General features: G+C 40.8%; 1 protein-coding gene across 1 annotated transcript in view; it reads right to left on the minus strand.

Moving 5' to 3' along the window:
* The window catches only part of GRHL2 (grainyhead like transcription factor 2), a gene marked incomplete at both ends in the record, with an annotated part of 113389 nt that overhangs the window by 44105 nt on the left and 42350 nt on the right, over nt 1-26934 (minus strand). Inside the window, one exon of the mRNA XM_080694440.1 lies at nt 12756-12850. Within this exon, the coding sequence (XP_080550566.1) occupies nt 12756-12850 (95 nt within the window). The remainder of the gene's footprint in view (nt 1-12755; nt 12851-26934) is intronic.

Here is a 26934-nt window from a genome sequence, read left to right on the forward strand (position 1 = left end):
CACTCAGAAGAATTTAAGCGTAAACAGAAAAATCCATATGCTCAACTTTTTGATCATTTGTGTTATTTTACTTTATTTGTGGAATACCCAGGGGTGTTTACCACTAAGTTACATCACTAATACTTTCTAATTTTTATTTTGAGGCAGGGTCTTACTGAGTTGCCCAGGCTGGCCTTGAATTTCCCATTACCGTATCTTAGCCCTCCCCACCCCAACTACTGGGATTATAGGCATGCATCGCTATGCCCAGAATTTGTGCTATTTTTAAACCTTTTTTTTATCTTATGTTCAATACTTAAAACTTGTTTTGCATTTGTAATACCTAAAGATGGTACAAAATTCAAAGGGGAAAACTGAAAATGGTCGCCCTTCTTTGTCCCCCAGTCAACCAACACAGTGTCTTGAATATCTTCCTAGAAATATGTTAGGTAAATACATATGATGTCTTATTTATGCCCCATTTGTATAAATGGCAGCAGAGAACACACATGACCCTAAACACTGCTTTTTTTTTAACTTAATAAAATCTGAGGATAGCTCTCTCTCTCTCTAAAGAAGCTTGAAATATGAATGACAATTTCTTCAACATTAGGCTGTTTTCAGTCTTTTCACCTTATAAACAGCACTATAATAAGTGCCTTTCTATGTGGTTTTTGTATATATATGCATGTATAAATATAAATTTACTTCTGAAATTGCTATACTGAAATAAAGACCAGCCTTCTCAGCAGCATCTTTACAAGCAGAGATTCTCAAATTTAGTGTGTGTCTCGATTGCCAAGAAGCCTTGTTAAGACAGTTTACAGAGCTCCACCCCAAAGAGTTTCAAATTCAGCAGACCTGAGGTGGGAGGTCCTAGTTTCTACATTTCTAACAATTTCCCAGGTTGAGGCTGATGTTCCTGGTTGAGAACCACACTTTGGGAAACCACGGCTTAAAAAAAGCACTTGACTTCCTCAGCCTCTGCATCTTCCTGCTCCTCCTCTTCTTCACCCTTTCTTGTCTGTATCCTCCTTACTCACCATCTCTTCCTTCTCTGGGTCCTTTTTTTCTACATCCTCTTAGATTTGTCAGATTACCACCCCTTTCCAGAAATTACTCAGCACTCCCCTGGGGCTTCTACTGCCACCTTATTTTTATTCAATGCCTCCAAACTGCCAGAGTACTGCCTGACTTTGGGAATCTATGCATGAAGAGGGTTGTTTTGGTTTGGGAGTTTTTTTGTGTCTGTGTGTGTATGTGTGCGTGTGGTACTAGGGGTGGAACCCAGAGGCTTTCTGTCTCCAGGCTATATATACTCCCAGACCTATTTTCTATTTTATTTGGAAACAGGGTCTCACTAAGTTGCTGAGAGCCTCACTAAGTAGCTGAGGCTGGCTTTGAACCCGTGCGATCCTCCTGTCTCAGCCTCCCAAGTGCAGGGATTACAAGCATGTGCCACCACATCCGGCCGTGGAGAGGGTTTAAAGTCCTGCCCTTGACCTTCCTTTTCCCACCCTCCAATTCTCTCCGCTACAATCTCATTCCTTCTCATTTGTCATGATTTCTACTAATGCCTATTTACAAACAACTCTAATTTCTTTCTCTCCTGAGGTCCACAAGCCACAACTCTCTGCTTTTATTGTGCTTTCCAGACCCTGCATCAGTGGGCACCACATTCTTCTACTGGACATGATCCTCTTTCAAACTTTCATGTGCCTGAATTCCACCTGACCCTTAAGACCCAGCTCACATGACACATCCTTCTTAATGTCTTCCCTGAATCCACAGATAGGAGATCATTCCACATGCTGAAATCTAGAAGTTAAGGAGAAGAATAGGGTGTGTGTGTGCTATATATATATATATATATATATATATATATAGAGAGAGAGAGAGAGAGAGAGAGAGAGAGAGGGAGAGAAACAGAGACAGAGGAAGGAGATAAACTAAATCTAGCAAAACCTAGAAGTCATGGAGAAGAATAGGTGTGTATATGTGTTTGAGAGAGAGAGAGACAGAGAGAGAGAGAGACAGAGACAGAGAGACAGAGATAGAGGAAGGAGATAAACAAAATCTAACAAAATATTAACAATGGATTGATATACATAAACGGTTGTAGTATTAATTGAATTTATCATATAAAATTTTTTAAATAAAAAGAAGACTTTTTTAGGCAGATCTGGAAATTGAATTCAGAGCCTTGTGCATACTTGGCAACGCTCTACCACTAAACTATATCCCCAGCCCAACAAAAACCTAAAAAAAAAAAAGAAAAAAGAAATTGAGTTAATTCTTCAAACCTTTTCTAGTACTTTTTCTCCATTAGTCACTGTTACATTTTTAAAAATTTTTTATTGGTACATTGTAGTCATACATCTTAATGAGATACAAGATGGTGGAGACATACATGCACACATCACCCAATCGCCCCTTACCCAATTCCTGCCTCATTCTCTCCCCCTCCCTCCTCCTCATGCTTGGCTTAGTGATTGACTTTGATATGTTTGTTTAAGTACACCATGTGCATTAGAGAATTTCCCTTTTCCCCTCTCCCATCTCCTCAGGTCATCTTCATCTACAGAATCTCCTTCTTCATCTAGAGTTCCTTCCATGACCCATTTATCTCTAGCTTTCACATATTAGGGAAAGCATCCAATTTTTTATTTTTTGAGTCACTGTTACTTTCTACAGTTATTTAGATCCATGTCTCACCAGGCCCAGCTCTAACATTCCCGGAGAATAGAGCCTTTGCCTGGCTTACTTTCCATGAATCCCCCTGGGTGGGCTAGCACCCCATGTGCAGTGGGTATGCCATTTCAAAGGAATGAGCATACCCATGTGAGAGATAATGAAGGAGATATTACTGCTAGATCATCCCAACATAAGAAGGCACTGTGGGGAGAGCACGTGCTTCAGAACCAGAGCCCCGGTTGGAATTCCAGATCTACCACGCCTTAGCTGTGCTACTCCAGTAAGCTAAGTAAGTTCTCTGGATGTCACATTCTTCATTAGTTAAATAAAAAGAAAATGCTGTCTACTTAAAAACCATGAATATTGCATAATGCATATAAAGTGCCTGGCAGAGTGCCTAGTATATAGTCATCATTGAACAAATATTAGCCATTGTGCACACAAGCACACAGCATCATTTTATGAAACTCAAGTCTGTAATCTAATTCTCTGCATAATACAATTCATACCTGTTAGTTACAGAGTCCTAAGCAAAATTCAGGCCAGAAACCATGGATATTCTGCATTCTAACAAAAGATCAAATTGCTGATATCTTCAGTGAGATGCCTTCCAAAGATTATTCCTTTTACAAACAAATTAACTCCAGCTTTATAGCTTTCCCCACCATCCATTAACTTACAGAACTGGAACAAAGGCATGGCTTTGTTGAAGTTCAATACCAAAGACTCCAGTAAATGTTTACCTTTCCCTTTTAAAGTTTCCTTCATCTACACCACGCCCCAGCAAACACATAAAAATGCCATTTGCCCTGCTTTGCAGTTGTAACCCAATCTTTCCAGACTCCTCCTAAGATCCTCCCTCATCCCTATCTTTACCTTTGAGACCATGGGATGTACTCTATAATATTATCTAACCTTCTATAAAATAACCTGTTAAAAATTGAGCCCAACTTAGGCAAAAAAAAAAATCAGGTGTAACTTTTCTATAAATGGTAGTATCCGTCAACCCTGTATCATCCTAGATTATCTTGGTTGGAGATCTCGAAGGACCAGTATGGTCATGAACCCACAAGTCACTCAGGAGTGTAGTCTCCTTTGGACAGTCCTTTGGTTTACTCTGTGCACCCTGAAAGTCAGTACTTACACATCCTTCCACCTCTCTTAGGATCTAGTGATAGAGTTCAACAGAAAGAGAACACGGTCGGTCCATTTAAATGCGCCTCCTTGAAGGCATGATACATGGAAACTACCAAAACTTGAATTTTCTGAAGCACTGTAATTGGCACAGAGTGGAGAACAAAACACCTGATTAAATAAATATAAAATGTTGGAAAAGAGACAGAGAAAAGCAGGGAAGAAGAGAAATACTAAATTTAGGACAACATAATGAATGTACCATGGTACTGAAACTCAAGCCAGCTTTTTAACTAGCATAATCTTATTTTTCACTCCAAGACTAAATTGCTGTATAAAAAGGTTTGAATGCCCAGGTTTTCTTTCTTTTCTTCTTCTTTTTTTTTTTTTTTTTTTTTTTTGTTGTGGTGCTGGGGATTGAAACCAGGGGCACTATACCTCCGAGCTACACCCTCAGCCTGATTTTTTATTCTTTCTTTTGAAACAGGGCCTCACTAAGTTGCGGAGGGCCTCACTAAGCTGAGGCTGGCTGTGAACCCAGCTCCCATGTTTTCTTTAACTCGCTACCTTCTCATAGGCTAGGGTCATGGCCCTGTTGCTTCCATCATTCTGTCTCTTCAGCTGAAAAATGGAGATGATGAGAACAGAGAGCTGTTTTCCCATCCATTAGCTGCTCATGGAGCAAAAAGCTAGGCTTGGCTTGATGACCACCAGCTGCACCTTGAGGAGACAGCGCTGAGAAAAGAAAATGTCAACCCACACAGCAAGAAACTTGGATTTTATACTGAAAAGTAAATCACTCTATATGACAGCTCCAATTACATCTCATAATAAGAAGCAAGGCAGCTGCTGTCACTAAGACTTAGGCTACTTAAAAACATCCTTAAGTTCAGGACAGCTGCAAAGGAGTCCTGGGCATTAAATCAACTTCACTGTCTTCCTTAAGGATGGGAGACCTTTCTGCCTTTAGCTTTTATTTGTATTTTCCTTAGCCAGCCAATTCATCCTAGCATCCAAATTTTCACTCCTCAGACATATGGTATCTCAGTGCTTAGATTATAATTTTTTTTGGTATTAAAGCAAAATCACATACTAGGCAATAATTAAAGGAGAACTACTAAGAGAGATAGGGCCGAGAGGAAATGTCAACGTGTCCATTCCAAACTTGCATATTATTATGGCTTAAAAATTATATGTAAATTTCTTTTGTAAAATCCAACTCATTTTTTTTTGTGTGTGTGTGGGTCTGGGGATGGAATCCAGAGGCATTTGACCTCCAAGCTACACCCCCTGCCCAATTTTTTATTCTTTATTTTGAAACAGGGTATCATTGAGTTGCAGAGTGCCTCACTAAGTAGCTGAGGCTGTCCGCAAACTGCGATCCTCTGGTCTCAGCCTCCCAAATGCTGAGATTACAAGCGTGCACCACCATGCCTGGCTAAATCCAAATCATTTTAAAGTATCCAAAGAACCCAAAGTTAGAAGAATCTATCTACAAAATAAGTATTGTCTGGCTTATGTGTAATATTCACTTCTAATTTACCAGTTTGGTTAGGGTGTATATTTGTTTACGGAATTTCTTAAGCCACAAAAATAAAACAGAAAGTCAATGTGTGCCTTCTGCAACCTCTATCTTCTCTTATAATAATCCTCATTTTTGCTTTGGATTTTTTAAATTCTGTGTTTCCTTGGATGGTTTCATTAAAAAAAATGATAGTATCTACTATTCATAACAGAAAAGGGTAGAAAAGAAAGATGCATGAAAATAATTTAAATGAGTATGAAAGTAAAATTCAGGACACCCAGGAAAGGAGCCGGAGAGATGGGGAAATAGGAAATTCATGAGTAAAGGTATGAAGAATCTACTGATCTCTCTTGAAGTTATATTAAAGAGTATGCACTGATCTTTAGTTAATACAGTGTGAGGAAATAATTATGCAAAGGAGCTCAACAGTGCTAGGCTAAGCAACACACACACACACACACACACACACACACACACACACACACACAGTTGAAGAGGGCAAGGCATCTCAAATAGTCTTCACTCCCATGTCCATTCTGGCCAATGGCATGAATGAGAAGAACAGGGAATGTGCCAGGGCAACACGAGATATGAATAGGGAGATCCCGGGTGTTGGAAGCTTTGGGCCAGGAGCTGTCTCTATCTCTGTTGGGACTGGGAGAGGAGGGTGCAAGAACAGGGCAGGTGAAAAAAGGAGGGTGACCTGATTAAATCATTTTGCTCCTGGAAACAAGACTGGCCATTTAAATTCTTTCTTTCTGGACCCACATAAGTTGTAACTCACACATTTCTTGGAGACTTAAAATTACAACATGCTTTGTTCTACATGAAAAAAATACTGATTTCCTTCTTTGAGAATGGTTAACAGCATGGGTTCTGGACTCAGGAGGACCTGGGTGGAACATCCATCTCTCTATATCTGCCTAATCTTGCAGAGCCTAGTGTGTCAAAGGTCATACATAGTAGAGTCAGAACCTGAGATATTATATAGGACATCTTTTAGCTTCTCTGCTCCTCACTCCATCCCAACCAGGCCTTGTCTTGTCCATCCTCGATCTTGCCACACAAAAAATTTGTTAATAGAGATGAAAACATATGCTCTATTTGTGCCCTTGGCCCTCTCTAAATTGAGTACAACTTTCTTTTGAAAGATTTTCTCACAATTCTGCACGCAGGAAGAATGTTCACTAATAAGCCAATGTAGTAGAGGACAGGACGAGCCAACTTCCTAAATCCTCTCCTGCAGCTCGACAGGAAAGGTGGACTGGGAGAGCAGGGAGACCTCGCCACACAGGAGGTAACCACTTACTTCTACAAGCAGAGGTGCTGGGCTAGAAAGCAGCAAAGAATGACCCCGCCCCCATACACACAGAGGTTCATATTAGTGAATTATGATGATTTTCCTAAAAATCAGAGGAGTAGGAGGATGGACTGATAAAAGATTTGTCTCTGATTATTCAGTGGTGAAAGTACTGAGGGAGGAGAAATATTTTTATGGGATCAAGATCATTTAAAATGATTGCATGCAAAGCAGTTTTTTAAAACTGCTTCCTAAGAAGTTTAGAAACTGTGACAAGGGTGAAGCATAGAAATGAGGGGACATTGGTATGGTTTTCCATGAAAACATACAAAAAGGAAACCTTCCCCAATGCTTGTGCAAGGCACTGAGTAGCATCTTAATGCTCAAGTCATCGTCTGTGGTCCTAGGAGAGACGTTTCTGTTGCACACTGAGGTTAGGTTAATCTTGAGGTCATTATGGACAGAGAAAACAGCATCGGTTAAGAATAAGGGGCCGAGTTGCAGGACTCTCCTTAGCAATCTGGGAGGAAGGGAAGCGGGCAGTGAGATTCACTGCTCATCACTCCTGCTCTGGGGCCATGTCGTTGGAGTAAGGCCGTGCTCAGTGCTGGGACCTGAGCTCACTGCTCCTCTATAACTGAGTAGGACCTTGGGTGGGAATTTCTCTTGTACAGAGAAGTCCTGTGAGAGAATGTGGCATAGAAGTCCACCTATTAGAAGCAGATGGGTGGGACCTTAATCATCTGTAGAGATTTCCTCCCCATTTTAAGACTTTTACAGCTGAGGAAATTGAAGATGAGATATTGGAAGTCAAATGCTGGCTACTCTGGTGCCAGAACTAGAATTTGGACATCTGAACTTCATTTTAGGTTCTTTCTGCTCCACAGCCCTGGACCCATCCCCCACCAGTTCCTAGCCTGTGACAGTTTGGACCTTCAGAGTCTCACCCACCTAGAAAACCAGGGACCCTTTCGCATTACATTTTACCAGAAAACCAGGAACCCATTCACAGTACATGGGCTTCCAGACTGCACAAACTCCAAGAAGAAGTAGGTCCTGCTGGACACTATTCTGGCTGCTCGTGTGATCCTGCAGAAGGACACCTTGGCACAACAAGCAGAACCAGTTCTGAGTGGAAGAACCCTGCAATAGTTCTGCCAGAATCAGACTGCAACTGACACCCTAGGAGTCTGGGAATAATCCCCACACCTTGTAACTAATAGTTTTAACACCTTCCCCGACTAAATGTTATTCCTGTAATTAAATTAACTGAAATGATTAACGTTTTCATGTCTTCTCCTTTCCTCTGCTTGTGCTTAGGGGAGAGATAGAAGTAATCTATAAGTCAGCCACAAAAGAGTGAAATAGAAGTGGGCCCTGGAAAACTCTACAATCCTTATCACCAGGCTTTGGTTATACATATGTGGCAAGGATGTATAATACTGGACCAAATACTGGGCTATTTATTTGATTTTTTTAGTAAAGGCACAAAGCTTGGCTATTCAAATAAAGGCCATCCTTTAACAATTATCCTGGAAAAATGTACCATTTTCTCAAATGATGCTGCGGTGGCTTGGAGCATGTTTGTAGCATTGCTTCAAGCATCACTTCAGGTTGGTTTATAAAATCTTGTTTAAAAAAAGAAGAAAACACCCTCTGATTTTATCCAGCCTGTTGAGATGGATCCACAAGTGTTTTTAAAATTCCTTCAAGAATTAAGATTTATCACTTTTGTGGGCATTCAAAAGGCTGTCATAAAGCCAGGCGTGGTGGTACACACTTGTAATCCCAGCATTTGGGAGGTTGCCACAGGAGGATTGCGGTTCGGTTCATGGACAGCCTCGGCTACTTAGTGAGGCCCTCTGCAACTCAGTAAGACCCTGCTTCAAAATAAGGAATAAAAAGTAGGGCTGGAGATGTAGCTTGGAGGTAGAATGCCCCTGGGTTCCATTCCCAGTACCACAAAAAAAGAAAAAAAAGGACGTCATAACACCTCCCTTCCAGCATGGTGACTCATGCCTGCCTCTGGGCTGCTGCAGCTCTCTGTGGCTCTCGAAGCACAGGCCAAGGAGCCAGGGAGTGGCGGCAGCGCGCCTCACCCCATTCCTCCCAGCTGCAGGCTGGGCTGAGCTTGCCATTGGTCAAGCCTTTGCTTTGTCCCTACTTCCCCAACGCTGAAAGCCAGTGAAGATTTAAATTGTGTATCAGGCCGGGCGTGGTGGCGCAAGCTTGTAATCCTCGTGCTTGGGAGGCGGAGACAGAAGGATCGCGCTGCTGGCTTAAGAGACCCTGTTTCCAAATTAAAAAATATAAAATAGGTCTGGGAGTGTAGCCTGGAGGTAGAAGGGCTTCCAGGAACCCCAGTACCACCAAAAATAAAAAAAATAAAAATAAATAAATTGTGTATCAGTTGTCTGGGGCTGATATAGTCGGGCATAAAAACTCAAATGTCCACCAAGCTTAGGCAGGGAAAATTCCAGAAGAGAGTCTAGGGAAAGCAAGAAAGAGCAGTCAGTACTGCAGAAGAGCTTTGCAAACATGTGGACCCACAGCCGCCAGGATCATTGTTATCCAAAATAATCTAGGAAACCGGCTCCTAAAAATAATTCTATTGCTATTAAATGTGAGTAAAATGTTAAGATTTGAAGCATAAGTACATAGATGCATAATACACACACATTAGTTCTGTGGACACACGAAGGCTAAGGATCACAAGTTTGTCCTCTGCCCACATAAACCGAAACATCACGTGATGCTGAATGAGACACCAGGCCCTGATGCCTACGGAAGATTTCTGGGTGGATGTTAACAATAAAAAATTGAAAACAAATGCAACTGCTCCTAAAAAGAGTTTACAATATGAAAATTATAAACAATTCCACTTTTTGTTATTGTTGTTGTTGCAGCACTGGGGATCAAACCCAGGGGCCTTCTACCCCGGAGCCATATCTCCAGTTGTTTGTAGTTTTATTTTGAGACAGGGTCTCATGAAATTGCCCGGTCTGGCCTTGAACTCCTGTCTCAGCTTTCCAAGTCACTGAAAATGCAGATGTGCACCACTGTGCCCAGCTGAGGGACACCTTTCACTTGATTTGATGAAAGCCATTTTTTTTAAACCACCATGCTATTTTATTTTTTGCAATTAGCTTATATATGATCAATACTATATTAAGGAAATGCCTTAAGGTCTGCAGATAAAAAATCCTTTCAGCCTCCCCAGTGAGGTGGATTTAACTTCTATTGTTTTTCTTTAAAGGTTTTTCATTAGTTTGTAGAAATTTATTTAGGCCGATTTTTATTCCTTATTGATTAAACCAGACCTCATACAATTACAGCAACCAAGTAATAGTCATTAATATTAAAATTTAAAATTAAGCCAGGTGTGGGGGCACACACTTGTAATCCCAGTACTTGGGAATATTATACAGGAGGATCGCAGATTGAAAGCCAGCCTCAGCTGCTTAGTGAGGCCCTCCGCAACTTAGTAAATAAATAAAATAAATAAAATAAAGAATAAAAAATAGGCTGGCGGTAGCCAGAGGTAGAATGTCCCGGGTTCAATCCCCATTACTGCAAAAAATTAAAAAATAAAAATAAAACAAATTTTGCTACAATTAGCACTACAAAATATTCTCCAAAGCCACTTGTGAAAATATATGTGAACTAAAACTTGTCTGCTTTGGACAAAGCGCGCGCGCACACACACACACACACACACACACACACACACACATTTAAACAAGAAAAGTGAGCTCTCACAGATGGCACATGAGTAATAGGAGATGAACTGGGCTGAATGATCAATTCAACCCCAAATCGGCCATCTCACTGGTTTACCTTAGAGCCTAAAGCTCCCATCATTGATGTGGTCCTTCCAATTTAGGCCTTTAAGTAATTCCCATGGAAACATAACACTTTTTCATACTTTCATTGGTGCATGTAATTCTACATCAGAGTGCAATGCAGCGTGATACAAACATACCTGCACACATCGCCTGGTGGATGTCCACACATGACGGTGTCACTGTCAGTCTCACTAACGCGTATGGGGAGGAAGGAGAGAGAAGCAGGGCGGTATGCAGAGGGAACTATAATACTGAACGCATCACCCACTAGCACTCTTGGTCATGGGTTGCACGATAATGGAAATTAGAGCAATGGTGACAGCTCATATTTATTTATAGCTTGCTTTAATACTGATGAGACACGTTCAGGGACGCAATCCTGTTTTCTCCCCCAATGACTGTGAGGTGGGCACTGCCTTCTCTGCTCATTCTGTTGGGCAGTCATTGGTTCCTGTGGCCCCTCCGCAGAGCACTGGCTGATCATGCATTGTACCCTCAGCAGGAAGCATCTACCTGCCTGTTTTGTTTTGAATTCAGGAATGGAGGTCCAGAGAGTTCAAAACCTTGCTGAGGATTCCAGTCCCTCCTCAGTAACACACCATCACACACACTACCACTCCGTCTGAGAGCAAGCACAGAGAGCAAAGGTGGGGCTGGCTGTGGTGAAAGGGTTAGGCAGGAGCCTAGGGAGGGTACAGACAGAGGCGGTGTCCTTGGAAGAGGGAGGGGCAGGTAGAGCAGGCTCAGGCAGCTGAGGAGGAAATCGGTGCTGTGCTGAAGGCACATGGCTCCAGCAGGGAACTTTAAATGGAGAAGCAGTGGGCCTCTATGACAAACCTTCCTGCAGTTCCGTGCAGCACCTGATTCCTCATTGTGTGGCAAGGCCTGCTTCCTTGCCTGGAGGTTCTGATCCCTGGAACATTCTCCAGGAAGTGTCACCCTGTCACTGTGTGCCCATTCGAGTCACCCTTCTTGGGCTCAAAGCCAACTTCACCTACATTGTTTCATACATGAGTGAAATGAGACACTGAGCAATTCTTCTTCTTCTGGAAGTCATGCTGCAAACTCCCAGCCAGTTCCTTTTTCCCCCAGCCTGCCCTTGCCCGCGGACAATAAAGCATTGACCAGAGTTGTTTACATTAACTTCGTAGGGAGTGAGAAGACAAAGTCTTATAACACTCACCTAGATGGTATATAACTGAAGCAGAAAACAAGCTTAGATTTCATCGGAAAGCTTTCTTTAAGTGCTAAATAATGACAAAGGATTAGAAGCTAAGGAACACAGAAAGAAGAGTAGACATAGCAGAAAGGTTTGGAGTTTTCATAAAGTCCGAGAGGCTTTTGTGACCAGAGAGAAAATCTGAGTATCAGTGCAGCTGCTTTCTTGTCCACACCTGGGGAATGGTGGCACCTGTCCTTGGTGCATCTCTCACCGAAGATGTTACCTTTGTACTTTTTAACGATGCTAGTACCCAGGCATAGGAAAAGTTCAGAGGAACAGAAAAATGTCAAGCAATCAATAAAAGAAGTGGTTATGGTTGTGGCTGCATCTCAGTCAGTGAAGCTCAGAAATCCACAGCCCTGCTTCCTGCAGCCCTCCCTTGCTCAGCTTAAACCTGGGATTTCAAGGTTACTAGCCCAGGAAGACATTACCCTGGACCCTGGCTTGTCTCTGGAGGCTGCATTGAGAGGCCCAAGAGGGGCCTTTGCAGAATTCTGTAGTGCAGGGACAAAAAGTTTTCTAAATCACCTTTCCTGGCTCCAATTTCTAAAATGGAGTGTATGGCTTGAAATATTAGAGATACGTAGCTTGGATTGTTACATTCTGCAGGAGGCCACAGAGGAGAGGCGCCCTCCTTTGTCTCCCTCGCCTCCCAAAAAAGGCAATTGGGCAGAGCATAATTAAAAGTGTGTGACTTCTAGCTGGGCGTGGTGGCACACGCTTGTAATCCCCGCGCTTGGGAGGCAGAGACAGGAGGATCGTGCAGGTTCAAAGCCAGTCGCACTTTAGGAGACCCTGTTTCCAAATTTTAAAAAGTATGAAATAGGTTGGAGTGTAGCCCGGAGGTAGAAGGGCTTCCAGGAACCCCAGTACCACCAAAAAAAAAAAAAAAAAAAGGTGTGACTTCTAGAAAAAGAGTAGAGATTTGTTTACTTTTTTCTGGCTCATGTTAGTAGGAAGCAACATGTAGAGGATTTAGAAAAAGCATCTTCTGCAGAAAACGGGCACGTTAACCAAAAAGTGTAAACAGAGACTCAGCACTATACTTCCACTCACCTTCGCCTCTTCATTCACATCCCAGGTAAAGGAAACAGCATTATATGCGATCTCTTCAATGTTCCCAATCGTGTTAAAGCTCTCCTTGTAATCAGCTATAATATTAAAAAGAAAAGGCTTTTAAAAGAGTAAAACTTACTCAGAGGCATGTATTTTGGGTTCGTGTTTATTGATATTCTCGTGTTAATATTTACAAGAACGTAAGCATGTCCCTCTATTAAAAGAGTAAATCTAGCCGGGCGTGGTGGTGCATGCTTGTAATCCCCTCACTTGGGAGGCGGAGACAGGAGGATCGCGCAGGTTCAAAGCCAGCCCCGCTGGCTTAAGAGACCCTGTTTCCAAATAAAAATATAAAAAATAGGTCTGGGAGTGTAGCCTGAAGGTAGAAGGGCTTCCAGGAACCCCAGTACCACAAAAAATAAAATAAATAAATAAATAAAAGAGCAAATCAGGTACTTGAGAGGCTGAAAAACAAGGACCCCAGGTTTATGGACAGCCTCGGCAATGTTGTAAGACTCAGCCACGTAACAAGACCCTGTTTCAGAATAAATAAAAAGGGCTAGGAATGTGGCTTAGAGGTAGAAAGTCCCTGAGCTGGATCCCGAGTACAACCCCCACCCCACCCCACCCCCGCACACACACACACAGGAGTAAATTTAAATGAAGCAATAGCCTTAACTGATTTATTAGTTTCACTTTCTATAAGGTTTATAAAATTATTAAGGCCTTTTTTCCTCCTGAGTTCTGCCCACTCTCTTTCCTACCACTTAATTTTGCTAGAATTTCCAGAGTACCATATAGAGATATTTTATAGAACCCATATTCTGTATATCAACCAGGCACTGTCACCAGGACTTCAGGAAATAAACTGCAAAAAATAAAATAAAATAAAATAAATAAAATTTGTGTGTCCGTGGAGGGAGAGAAGGCTAGGGATCACCCTAAGGCCTCATACATGCTAAGCACACGCCTTCCAACACAGTTTCTTTCTGGACTCAGGTACTGAGAACTGAGTTAACCACACTCAGCATCAACAACCGACCATTGAAGGCCCTCTCTTAGTGTAGAGAAATCATCCCTGCGAAAGGGCCCTGCAAACATAAAAGCTATCGATGCGTTTGACATGTATTCTCATTAAAAAGCTAGGTTGATCTGCCTGTGTACACAGCAAACTTAATTGTTCACAACTTGTGTTGTGCTATGGCTTTAGTAAATATGCGGGGTCTACTGATCCTAAAACAGTATTGGCTGTTTACCAGAACTCAAACTTAACTAGGCACACTGTACTTTTTTTTTTTTTTTTCAGTACTTGGGGTGGAACCCAGAGGCTTTTCTACCTCCGCTCTATGCTCCCAGACCTATTTTATACTTTATTTGGAAACAGGGTCTCACTAAGTTGCGGAGAGCCTCACTAAGTAGCTGAGGCTGGCTTCGAACCCGTGCGATCCTCCTGTCTCAGCCTCCCAAGCGCTGGGATTACAAGCGTGCGCCACCACGCCCAGCTGGCATATTGTACTTTTATCTGACAACCCTCATTTCAGATCTTTTCAGATCCAACCACCTTGCTAGTTGCAAATCTGTTTCTAATTGTGGATGCATAGCAAAATGTGGTGGCCATCACCCACAATTTACTCATCCCCTCTTCCCTGAGATAGACCCTTCAGTGATCTCTGCTCCCTCGCACCACAGACAACCCTGCAATAAAAACTCTTACCCCTGGGAGCCCAAGTGATGGTTGATCTCAGGAAACTTAGTAACTGCGCCCTGCAGATTGGCCCTCTACATTCTCTCTCCAGAATGAGTTGTCAGTCCAACCTCACACCAGAATCCTAGTTTCCTTTTTATCACCCCATCTCTACTTTTTAGCCAGTCTGAGAGTACCAATTTGACATTATATCTACATTTCTTCTACCACTTGTGATTCTAGGCAGCTCCTCTGCAGCAGGCTAGCTAACCAGGTAGGTATCTCTTTAGGTAAAATGCTCACTCAATGTTCTCTCTCCAGGTTTCTATAGTCTCCTGGAGGGAACTTTAAAGCAAAACTATGTTACTTACATTTTATTTTATTTTATTTTATTTTTACAGGTCTGGGAGTGGAATCCAGTGGCATTTGGCCTCCAAGCTATACCCCCTGCCCAATTTTTTATTCTTTATTTTGAAACAGGGTCTCACTGGGTTGCGGAGGGCCGAAGTAGCTGAGGCTGTCTGTGAACCGCGATCCTCCAGTCTCAGCCTCCTGAATGTTGGGATTACAAGCATGAGCCACCACGCCCAGCTTCTCTTTACATTTTAACTAAAGCACACACACTTTAAAAGTGTGTGCCTTTGCCATAAGAAGTCAGAAATTATGAAGAAACAAGAAAAATATTGAAAAGCAATTGTAATAAACTCATCCACAAAAACCACCTTTAAATATATCTTTCCTATCTTTCTATCCCTCTCCAAAACATGCAGACATTTTTATACAACATAGTAACAATTATTTTTTAATTTAATTTTTCGTTGTTGTTACTGAACACATGTTTAACATCTTTCTAGGTTAATAAATAAACTGGTGTAAAATTTCTAATAGCTAAATACCAGTGCATTAGATTATATGCCACAATTTTATTTCACTCCTTTTGGTCATTTAGATGATGTTTAATACTTTGCTGTCTCAAGTAACACTTCATTAAATTATCTTTAGAGCTAAAATTGTATATATACTTGTGTTTCATAAGATATAAGGGGATAGGGCTATTGCTCAGGGGTAGGATGCCCTGAGTTCAGTGGGTTCAATCCCCAGAACCAAAAATTAAAAAAAAAAAAAAATCTAGTCTCAGAAATGAAAACAATAGGCCAAAGGAGAATATGTTGTTAAGGTTAATTTTGTCAAATTGCTCCTAAAATGGTTGAAAGAATTATTATGTTCACAATAACATTGTCCTCTTTCCTCAAATTGCGTCTTTTCTAAATTGATATGTAAAACCTGGTACCTTATTATTTTAAATTCAATTCCTTGATTGCTACAAGGGTTTAATAGGCTTGCATTTGGTTTCTGGGTGCTTATATTTCTTCTTATTTTTTCTCTTTGTTTTTAAAATGTATTCATTTATGACAGTTTCTAGTTCTATCCTTTGCTCATTTTTTTTCTCTTAGGATATTCAAATTTTCTTACTGATTTAAAAATAAATACAGCTAAAAGAAAAATAAAAAGCAAAATTCTTTAAATCTTCCAAATTTAGAATGAGGTGTTATGACTATATTTGGGATAATTTTAAATGTAAACCTGTGCTTTCAGCAGGCTAACGAGCTCTTAAAATAGAATTTAAAGAATTTGAATGTCTTGATTCTCTGTAACTGTTTTAAAAGACAATTTTAGTTTTACAATTTTAAGTTTTTAACCAGCATTTGCTAAAAACAGTTTATAGGGCAATTGTAAATAAGAAAGCAAATGCCATAGTTAGAAATAGAGACAACCAAGGTGGTTAGGTCAAACACTGACCCTAGAGCTTGTATGTTACTACAATTATGGGGTCTTATTTTTTCATATATTTTTATCAGAAAAAATTTTCTCCTTAAAAAAAAAAGCCAGCTGAAAAAGAATTTCAAAACCAAATGTAATATAAACATAAATAAAACACTTTCTAATCCTACACAGGCTCCTTTTATTAGTCAGCTAACAAATATAATAAACATGTATACTATGTGTCCACTATGTGCCAGGCAGGGTCCTCACAATCCAGAAACAGCAGAAAATAAGAGTAGGATCCTTATCAGGTGGCTTTTTCAGTCCAATAAAAGATAGTATATAAATAAATAGATAAATAAGACAATTATCCTTAATCTGCTTTCTTTTCTTTTCTTTTCTTTTTTTTAATTTTTTTTTTTGCAGTACTGGGAATGGATCACAGAGGCATTCTACCTCCAAGCTATGCTACCAGCCTTATTTATTTTTATTTTTATTTTTATTTTTTTTTGGTGGTACTGGGGTTCCTGGAAGCCCTTCTACCTCCGGGCTACACTCCCAGACCTATTTTTATACTTTTTTATTTGGAAACAGGGTATAGTAAGCCAGCGCGGCTGGCTTCGAACCTGTGCGATCCTCTTGTCTCCGCCTCCCAAGCCCGGGGATTACAAGCGTGTGCCACCAGGCCCGGCTACCAGCCTTATTTTTTATTCTTTATTTTGAAACAGGGTTCATTAATTGTGAAGGGCCTCACTAAGTAGCTGAAGCTACCACCAACCGCAATCCTCCTATCTCAGCCTCCCAAATGCTGGGATTATAAACTTGTGCCAGCACACACACCCCCCCACCCCCCGCTTAATCCGCTTTTTTTTTTTTTAATCTGCTTTCTTAATGCCAAAACAATAGGACTAGAAAGACTCTTTTCATTGGTATTATTTAACTTAGTTATTTCCTTCATAGCATGTACAAGTGTTTTATTTATTTGGCTGACTACTTTTGCCTACACTTCTGACTAGCTATGTACAGGGTGAGGAATTTCTCTTAGACACTGCTTCTTTCTCAGCATCACACTCATAAGATGCACTCCATAAATTTGCCGAATTACTGAATGAGTAAATGAATCCACAGGTGTTCCAAATCAAAAAAAAATGTAACTATGAAGCTGGGCAAGGTGGTGCATGCTTGTAATCCCAGCATTTGGGAGGCTGAGACTGGAGGATTGTGGTTTGCGGACAGCCTCAGCTACTTAGTTAGGCCCTCTGCAACTCAGTGAGACCCTGTTTCAAAATAAAGAATAAAAAAAATTAGGGCTGGGGATGTAGCTCAGAAGTAGAATGCCCCTGGGTTCCATCCCCAGGACTGAAGAAAAAAAAAAAAAAAGTAACTATGAGACTAATGTCATGCACTCCTCTGCAGCCTTAAAATGCTTATAGACCTACCACAGGAATGTCTGTTCATCTCTACACTTCGTGTTTAACGTCTATAGATGTCAAGATAGCTACACTATCACTTCATGATGCTACTTTCTCCATATTCATATTTTTCTAATTAATAAAATGCCAATAGCTGTGCCTCCTGTTTTTGAAAGCTGACTTCATATTCTTTGGTAACTGTTTGCTTAAGGGTTTATGACCCATTCGGTAGAAACAGAAACTCAACAACCTGATATTAAGCCTTCCTTAACTGAATTCCTTAAGACAGTTTCTCATGCCCACATTTTACAAATGTGGTAGTGGTAAGCAATAAAAAGTATTGCTGCTATATTAGTTTCTTAGCCCTATCATAACAAATGACCACAAACTTATTAGCTTAAAACAACAGAAACTATTCTCTCTCAGTTCTAGAAGCCAGAGGTTTGAAAGCACTGTGTCATGAGAGCTGGCTCCTCTGGAGGCTCTGAAGGCGACTCTGTCCCGGGCCTCCCTCCTCCATCCCATGGTGGCCAGCCATCCCGTCCACACCTTGACTGGCAGCCCTGTTGTCACTCAAGCTCTGCCTCTGTCCACCCCATTCTCTTCTGCATCTCTCTGTGTGCTTCCCTCTTTTCTTCTAAGGATAAGTCACTGGATTTAGCATGATCTCATCTTAAAGTCCTTAATTACGTTTACAAAGATCTTTTTATAAAATAAGTCAGATTTATAAGTTCAAGGAGTTAGGGCATGGACATCGTTTTTTTCTTTTTCTTTTCTTTTTTTTTTTTGTGGTACTGAGGGTGGAACCCAGGGGCTTTTCTACCTCCGGGCTATACTCCCAGACCTATTTTATACTTTATTTGGAAACAGGGTCTCATTAAGTTGCTGAGAGCCTCACTAAGTAGCTGAGACTGGCTTTGCACCTGTGCGATCCTCCTGTCTCAGCCTCCCAAGGGCTGAGCGTGTGCCACCACGCCCAGCTCATGGACATCATTTTTGAGGGTCACCCTTCTATGTCTGGCACCTGTGATTGTCTTGCATGTCGGCCACTGAACATGAAAATGAATTATAAATGTCTTTTTTGTTGTTGTTGTTGTACTAGGGATTGAGCCCAGAGGCATTCTACCTCCAAGGTACACTCTCAGCCCCATTTTTTATTCTTTATTTTGAAACAGGGTCTCACTAAGTTATGGAGGGTCTCACTAAATAACCGAAGCTGTCCTCCAATCTGTGATCCTCCTGTCTCAGCCTCCCAAGTACTAGGATTACAAGCACGTGCCACCATGCCTGGCTATGTCATCTTGAACATACTAAATTTTGAATGGAATTTTTCCTAAAATTTTAATGGAGCAAAATAAAGTAAGACAACACTAAAACTACACATTTTAAGCTGAGTATGGCAGTGCATGCTTGTAATTTTAGTACTTGGAAGGCTGAGATAGGAGGATCGCATATTTGAGGCCAGCCTGAGAAACTTTGCAAGACCCTGTGTCAAAATAAAAAATATATAAAAGGTGGGGGAGGATTGGAGTGTAGCTAAGAAGTAGAATGCCCCTGGGTTCAATCTCCATACCAGAAAAGAAACTACACAATCTGTAGATTGGTTTGTAACCGTAATACCAACAAATCCTTGATGGGGATAGAGTATACAGAGAAAACTGGCTTACAATGGCTTAGATATTTTCAAAACAAGCATGATGGAACACAACTGTGGACTAACAAGTTTTTGTGTGTGTATGTCAACTTGCTTGAGAAGGTAGTGTTATGATGGTAGAGAAAACAGTACACACCAGCCTGGCCAGCCAGGACACCAGACCAACTCTGGCCATAAATGGAGTGACTGGTTTCATGTCACCAAGAACCTCCTAGAGTATTAATTGATCTCTTCTTTCACAGAGCCCTTCTTCTTTCACATTACTTCTTTAAAGTTGTGCTTCAACCTGCACCGTATAGCTAAAAACATGGTCACAAAACGTGTAGCAATGTTAGAAGGAAGGATGAGGTTGGAAAAGTCACATAGAGCAGACAAAAATCTGTACCTACATAGCTACATACAAGCTCATTAACTCGTCTCTGTAACAGCTGTCTACATACGATTTTTCTGTGTAGATACCAAAGTAACCAAAGTAACCAAACTCCTTGCAATGCTGTCATTGCTACATCTAAAGTTCTTAATTTTTCTTTTCTCTAACGCTTCTTGTCCATTAGAAAAAGCAAGATGAAGATAGTTCTTATTAATTGATAATTTACACACAAATAATACTTAAGTACAGAACTTGAAGAATCAAACAAAACGAAAGCACGGACAGAGAAGTATATCTAACAAAACCGAGCTCATTGTTAGTGTCAAGATACAATAGAGCCCAAATCCCCAAGGTTGTCTCTATGTCTGTGTGTCCTTGACGTAGCAGAGTGAAGATGGGGAATTCAGGGCCATGCACACTCCCCAGGGCCTTTAGGAGGACCCCAAAGTAGAATGAGTGTGTCTGGATCCCCGTAGCTTCCAGGCTTGTAACAAGTGCTCTGTAACAAAGCTCTTCAAATCTTGGGGGCACATCAGAGTCACGCAGAGGGCTTTAGTAAAATGAAGATAGCTAGGCTACCCCCAGAGATCCCGATTCAGCCGGTCCCAAGGATGACCAGGAATTTTTATTTCTAACAAGTTCCCGTGTGGGCCTGATCCTGCTAGTCTAGGGACCACACTTTGGGTGACACTGGTTCTACATCTGAGTAGTTTGGGTTCTATGGAAAAATGAAATGACTGTATCCTTTGGATATATTTGGTTCATTCCATATGCAGTCTTTAAAACCATTACGCCATCAATGAGATCCTTTGTCAATAAAGTTCATGTGACAAACTTTTCATTCCAAAACACTTTCCCTCTTGTTAAACAGAAACACCACATTTAGGAGGACCAGGCTGTTACCTACATAGACAAACTCAGGCACTACCTTCTCCAAGATGTCTGCTTGTCCTCAGGCCTAGAATCTCATCCAGAAATAGTCATTCCTTCGGACAGAGGTGTTATCATCTCCTGACATTAAAATGCAAATAACCTTGGAATAACAGAACTCTCCTAATCAAGAACTTCCATGCCAAGGCCAAGCCTATGCCACACCTTTTGTCAACAGGAGACTATTTGCCTTATCTGGTCCTTGCAATTGCGCCATACAGTAGAAATCAGCATTTTCTCCTACAGAGAGGCCAAGCTGCTTGTGGAAAACCACACAGCTAAGCCGGGCGTGGTGGTGCACGCTTGTAATCCCCGCGCTTGGGAGGCTGAGACAGGAGGATCGCACAGGTTCAAAGCCAGCTTCAGCTACTTAGTGAGGCTCTCAGTAACTTAGTGAGACCCTGTTTCCAAAATAAAATAAAATAAAATATGAATGGGTCTGGGAGTATAGCCCGGAGGTAGAAAGCCTCTGGGTTCCACCCCCAGTACCATGGGGGGGGGGGAGCACACAGCTAGTAAAAAGCAAGCTGTGATAGGTCTGTTTGACGCCCCAGGCCATACTGTTAGCCACTGCCTGTATTTATTTTGCAAATTAAACAAGAAACTGTCATCAGACATTGGTATCATAGCACATCCTTCTGCTTGGGAGAAGAGTAGCAGTGAGGGAGGGTAAGTTCATTAGGCAGGGGGACTGGATATTTTTTGACCATTGCAAATTTGCTGACAAAGGAGGGTAGTGTTGGGGCACTAAAGTAAAGAAGGGACAAACAAAAGGACATCCCCTTATCCCTCTACCACCATGAAGACTGAAAAAAAAATGTCCAAAAGTCAGCCCTTCTAAGGAAACGAGGAGCGGAAAAGGATGACAAACTACCGTGTTTTGCTAGGCGTGGTGGCACACGCTTTAATCCTAGCATTTGGAGGCTGATACTGGAGAATCATGGTTGGCAGACGGCCTCAGCTACTTAGTGAGGTCCTTTGCAACTCAGAGAGACCCTGTTTAAAAAAAAAAGAGAGAATAAAAAATGGGACTGAGGGTGTAGCTTAGAGGTACAATGCCCCTGGCTTTCATCCTCAATACTGGAAAAAAAAAACAACAACCAGTTTTTCAAGAGAAGGATGCTAAGCACTGCTCTCCATACATGTTTCTGGAAAGTTATGTTCTACCCAGAAATTATTTTATTCAATTCTATTTTAATTGTTACAGGAGGTTCAACGGTGAAGCTTTTTGTTATCCTTTTTATTTTTTTATCTTTCACATATAATCAGCAGTGTGTTAGTAGGTTTTTAAGTTCAGACTTTGGAAGATGGAGTTTTCTTCAAACTGCTTGTATGGGTAAGTGTGAGGCTGGAATACTGTCAAAGGAAACGCTAATTCCTTCGCCTTAATTACGCTTCACACACGTGGTAAATTATAACTACCCCTTTTAATTATTTTTGTAAATATTGTTGGAGATTAAAAGGAGTGGTGTAATTAATATAAAATCGCTTCTCTTCTGAAAAGTGTAGATTCTGTCTGGACTAGTAACATAATGAAGCTGGAATGCTGAAAACATCTCTGGGAACTATTGCCAATTCAGTGAACACACACAGAGGCCTCGTACGATGCTTTTTCTGAAGAAGGGGGGAAAAAAAGCTAGTAACATGGCATAATTTGTATATTTGGGGTCATGAAGCAAAAGGAGAAAGGACATTGTTAGTGGATAGTGGAAACACTAACACACCTGAATTTAATTTTCTATCCTCTTCTCACCAAGCCCTCTGACTTTCAGTGAGTTAACTGAACCTCTCTGAACTTCTATTTCTTCATCTACTGAATAGAGACAATATCTAAGAGAACAGAACACTGCTTACTCACATCGGATGATGGGAACAAGCCTGTTCTCCAATTACCAACTTCCCACTTGTCTGCAAGGCCAAATGGAATCTGCTCAAAATTTCAGGACGAAGTAGAGTCATTCTATGCACAATCACTCTGACTTGATATCGGTGCAATAAATAATAGTCTAAGTGGATCCTGATCATTTCTTTTTCCATTTAAAAAAAATGAAGAAAGTTTTTTTTTTTTTTTTTTTTTTGGCGGGTCTGGGGATGGAATCCAGGGGCATTTGACCTCCAAGCTACACCCCCTGCCCTATTTTTTATTCTTTATTTTGAAAATGGGTCTCACTGATTTGCAGAGGGCCTCACTAAGTAGCTGAGGCTGTCTGCAAACCACGATCCTCCGGTCTCAGCATTTTAAATACTGGGATTACAAGCGTGCGCCACCACGCCCGGCGAGAAACAGTGCTTTAAAACCAGAATGATTCACAAGAACTCACTAATGAGTGCATTATTTTCTTTATAATGCTTTTACCAAGTCAGAGGTAATCACCATGTCCTCAAGTGTGTTGACACTTGAGCTGACTCTGAGAGGTCCTCAATACGTCCCCATTATTTAGTCTATGAGCAAATAATAACAGTCATTATTTTTTAAGATTCAAGTGTGTGCTGGGCCTTTCCAAACTGGGCCATACACACTTTACAAACATTACTGCAGACAACCCTGCCTTTTTTTTTTTTTTCTTTAATGCACACTTTCTAAAATAGAAAGCTAGCAAACACATTCAGTGACTCCTTTACCCCACAGTCACTTAGTTTGTGTTTTAGTCCATTGTGGGCTGCTATAACCACAGACGGTAAATTCCAAAGAACAGAGGATCGTTTAGCTTAGAGGTCTGGAGACTAGGGAGTGCGCGAGCACGGTGCTGGCACCTGTGAGGGCCTTCTCGCTGCTCCTAACATGCTGGGTAGGTCACATGATAAGACAGAGCAAACATGCTAGCTCAGGTCTCTTCTCCTTTTACAGCCACTAATGCCATCATGGGACCCACTCTCATGATTAAATCTAATCATAGGGACCCCTACCTGAAAATACTATTAACATATAAATTTGGAGATTAAGTTTGTAATTTGTGAAGTTTGGGGGAACACACTTAAACCATGGAAGTTTATATGGGGTCAAGCTGGGATTGGAACCTATAAAGTTCTGTCTAACATTCAAAGCCAGGGCCCTTTGACTTCTGTGACATATAGTTTTTCCTTTTTTTTTTTTTCTTTCTTTTTTTTTGGTGGTACTGGGGATGGAACCCAGGGGCCTTCTACCTCTGGGCTACCCTCCCAGACCTATTTTAATATTTTTATTTGGAAACAGGGTCTCTTAAGCCAGCTGAGGCTGGCTTCGAACCTGCTCGATCCTCCTGTCTCAGCCTCCCAAGTGCGGGGATTACAAGCGTGCGCCACCACGCCCGACACGACATAGTTTTTCAAATAAACACATTCTGATACATAATCCAGAACAATGATGGTTGAGAGTATAAATATATAGTGACTATCAGAGAGTGACTCTTCAATATTATTAAAGCTATAATAATCAAGAGTGATGTAACTATTTACTCTCCATGGCTTATGACACCACCCTCACAGGTATCTTGTAATATGACATCTCTCCTGGTCTTTTCTTTTTAGGATAGCCTAATGATTTGTGCTTTCTTTACTCCCTTGTTTGTAGAGAATTATATAGGACAATGTTACAGTTTTCAAATTGTAGTAACCATAATTTTAGAATAAGAAAAACAGTTTATACTATAGGCCAGTAACTAGGTTTCATTGTGGTAATATATTTTAATACTATTTGATTTCATTTTTTAAGAATGCTGTCCTGAACCACAAACTTAATTTCAAACTGATAATAGGTCATGCCCTGTGCATAGACACATAAATATTCATGTACCATGGCTTATAGTTTTGAATCAGATCAATTTGGATGTTCTTAATATTAAGCTCTTCTCATCAATCCATGTGATTCAGGAAGATTTAATTTTATTTTATCTCTGGTCAACAAAGTTAATAGTTTAGTCACACAAAAGTACCTGGTGTTTTCTAAGAGTTTTCTGGGTAAATAAGGATATGGATGGCACTTTGGTAAATAATTTATACTTTTACTCTGCATGAACTATTCACGATTTATTTCAGTTTTCCATTCTTTACTTTCTTGCTTGATACATTAACACCCGTGGGGGTAGGCATGAGGACAGGAAGTTATCACCCAATTGGTTAAACAGCCATCATAGTCACTGACCTACTAACAGGGCTCCTTCTACCACAAAGCTCTCTAACTTTGCCTACCCCAGATAATATTTCCAGAAACAGTATCAGGTGGTTAAACCAACTATACTTAATAAAAGAAAATGGAACTCTTTTTCTCAAATGATGGCACTTTATCCTGTTAATAAGAAACTCAAAAATTGCTTTTCTATAAGAGTCTATAGTCTTTGTCAAAAACCCATTCTGGTGTCTAACAATCCTTCATGTCAGCTATAATTTTCAAACACAATTGTATTTCAGGGTTAGGGACTGAAAATATTCAGACAACAAAAATGACTTGTTAAGCTGGGCATGGTGGCCCACCCTTGTAATTCCAGCATTCAGGAGGCTGAGACCAGAAGATCACGGTTCATGGACAGTCTCAGCTTCTTAGTGAGGCTATCCACAACTTAGTGAGACCCTATTTCAACATGAAGAATAAAAATATAGGGCAGAGGACGCCAGGCATGGTGGCACATGCTTTTAATCCAAGCATCCAGACAGCTGAGACAGAAGGCTCGCAGTTCGCGGACAGTCTCAGCTACTTAGTGAAGCCTTCCGCAACCTAGTGAGACCCTGTTTCAAAATAAAGAATAAAAAATGGGTCAGGAGGTGTAGCTCAAAGGTTGAATGCCCCTGGGTCTTATCCCTGACCCATTTAAAAAAAAATGACTTTTTGGTTTGGTGCAGTGATACACAGATGCATTACAAGAATTGGCAATCCACACATGGCTTCCAACTATGTTTGAACCAAGAGCTCAATTACTTCAGGGATTCAAAATCCATTAAGATTAACCTTCATTTTTTACCTCCCCAAACTTTTCCGGCTGCTCAGTCATCTATACCAAACTAGATAGCAGAAATGGGAAGATGAGTGTGTTCCATGTGGTGGAGTTGGGGAATAGACACAAGGGAGACAAAGATGACCATTCCACTTGGTTGTATGGATGGTTTATGTATCAAATGCTATGTAAATGTCTCGTGTTGCTACACATGTTTGCTTTTACTTATTTTCTATCATTTCTAACTTTATTAGAGAATTTCAATATTGCTTCAAAATTGAAATTCAATTATTTTCAATATTTTTTTAAGGAGATAAATCTGTTCTTCAGAAGGGGGAAGCCATGGCTGCGGCTCTAATTTACCTTTGTCACGCTGACCACAGCCTCTGGAGACACTAGGGATACGTCACCTGAGTCACCTGTGACCTGGAGAAAGCCATCTGTCCTCCAGGCTGGCTTCTGGTTTTTAAATGGCGATGCCACAGCACTTCCTGACAGAGCACTGAGCTCTGAGAAGACTCACCCAGGAAGCCAAAGCCCTCACTTATTTCAATCGTCAACTTTTCAAAAAGAGAAACAGTGCTGATTACTCCACATTCCTGGAGCAGATTCAAGGAGTTTTCTTCAGATTAATTTCCCCTGATTTTGGCTTCTACAACCTCAGAGAGTTTAAATGAATTTTGTTTGTTTGTTTGTTTGTTTATTCATTTATTTGGTGGTACGGAGGTTCCTGGAAGCCCTTCTACCTCCGGGCTACACTCCCAGACCTACTTTTATCCTTTTTTTAAAAAATTTGGAAACAGGGTCTCTTAAGCCAGCGAGTCTGGCTTCGAACCTGCGCATCCTCCTGTCTCGGCCTCCCAAGCAGGGAGATTACAAGCGTGCGCCACCAAGCCCAGCTGAGTTTAAACAAATTCTGGAAAAACTTTCTCTTGGTAAGCTTTTGGTTTTGTAAACAGGAAAACTTTAAACTTGCTTAACTTTGTACTTGAGGGTATCCCAAAGACATAAGTTTCTTTCTTTTGGAAGATACAGAGGCAGAGAAGCTTCTAGAGAATGCTTCTAGATAGCTAAAAAGACTAGCCTCATGCTTTTGTTGAGGAAATATATGAATCTCAAAACTATTAGGCTGTACCTTTAGGGGTTTTTTTTTGTCATTAAGCCAATGCAATAATTTTAAAAATACAATATTATCAGGTTATTTGAGATTACATTCAATGAATCTGTGAAGAAAATAATTCAGTCCCAAACAAAAAATATAAAATCAAGTAGAACTATAAATTATATAATGAAAGCATGGTATTATAGCTATGGATATGGAAAAGGTCCATTAGTTAGGGAGAAAACAACTTAGTAAATGTAAAAAAAAAAAAAAAAGACAGGAAGTAGTCCATTTTACAGCAAAAAACACGGTGGGTCTAGTAGGTGCTTTTAGGGGTGTGTGTGTGTGTGTGTTTT

Source organism: Muscardinus avellanarius (assembly GCF_963383645.1).
Source record: "Muscardinus avellanarius genome assembly, chromosome: 4".
In the NCBI taxonomy this organism is placed as follows: Eukaryota; Metazoa; Chordata; class Mammalia; order Rodentia; family Gliridae; genus Muscardinus; species Muscardinus avellanarius.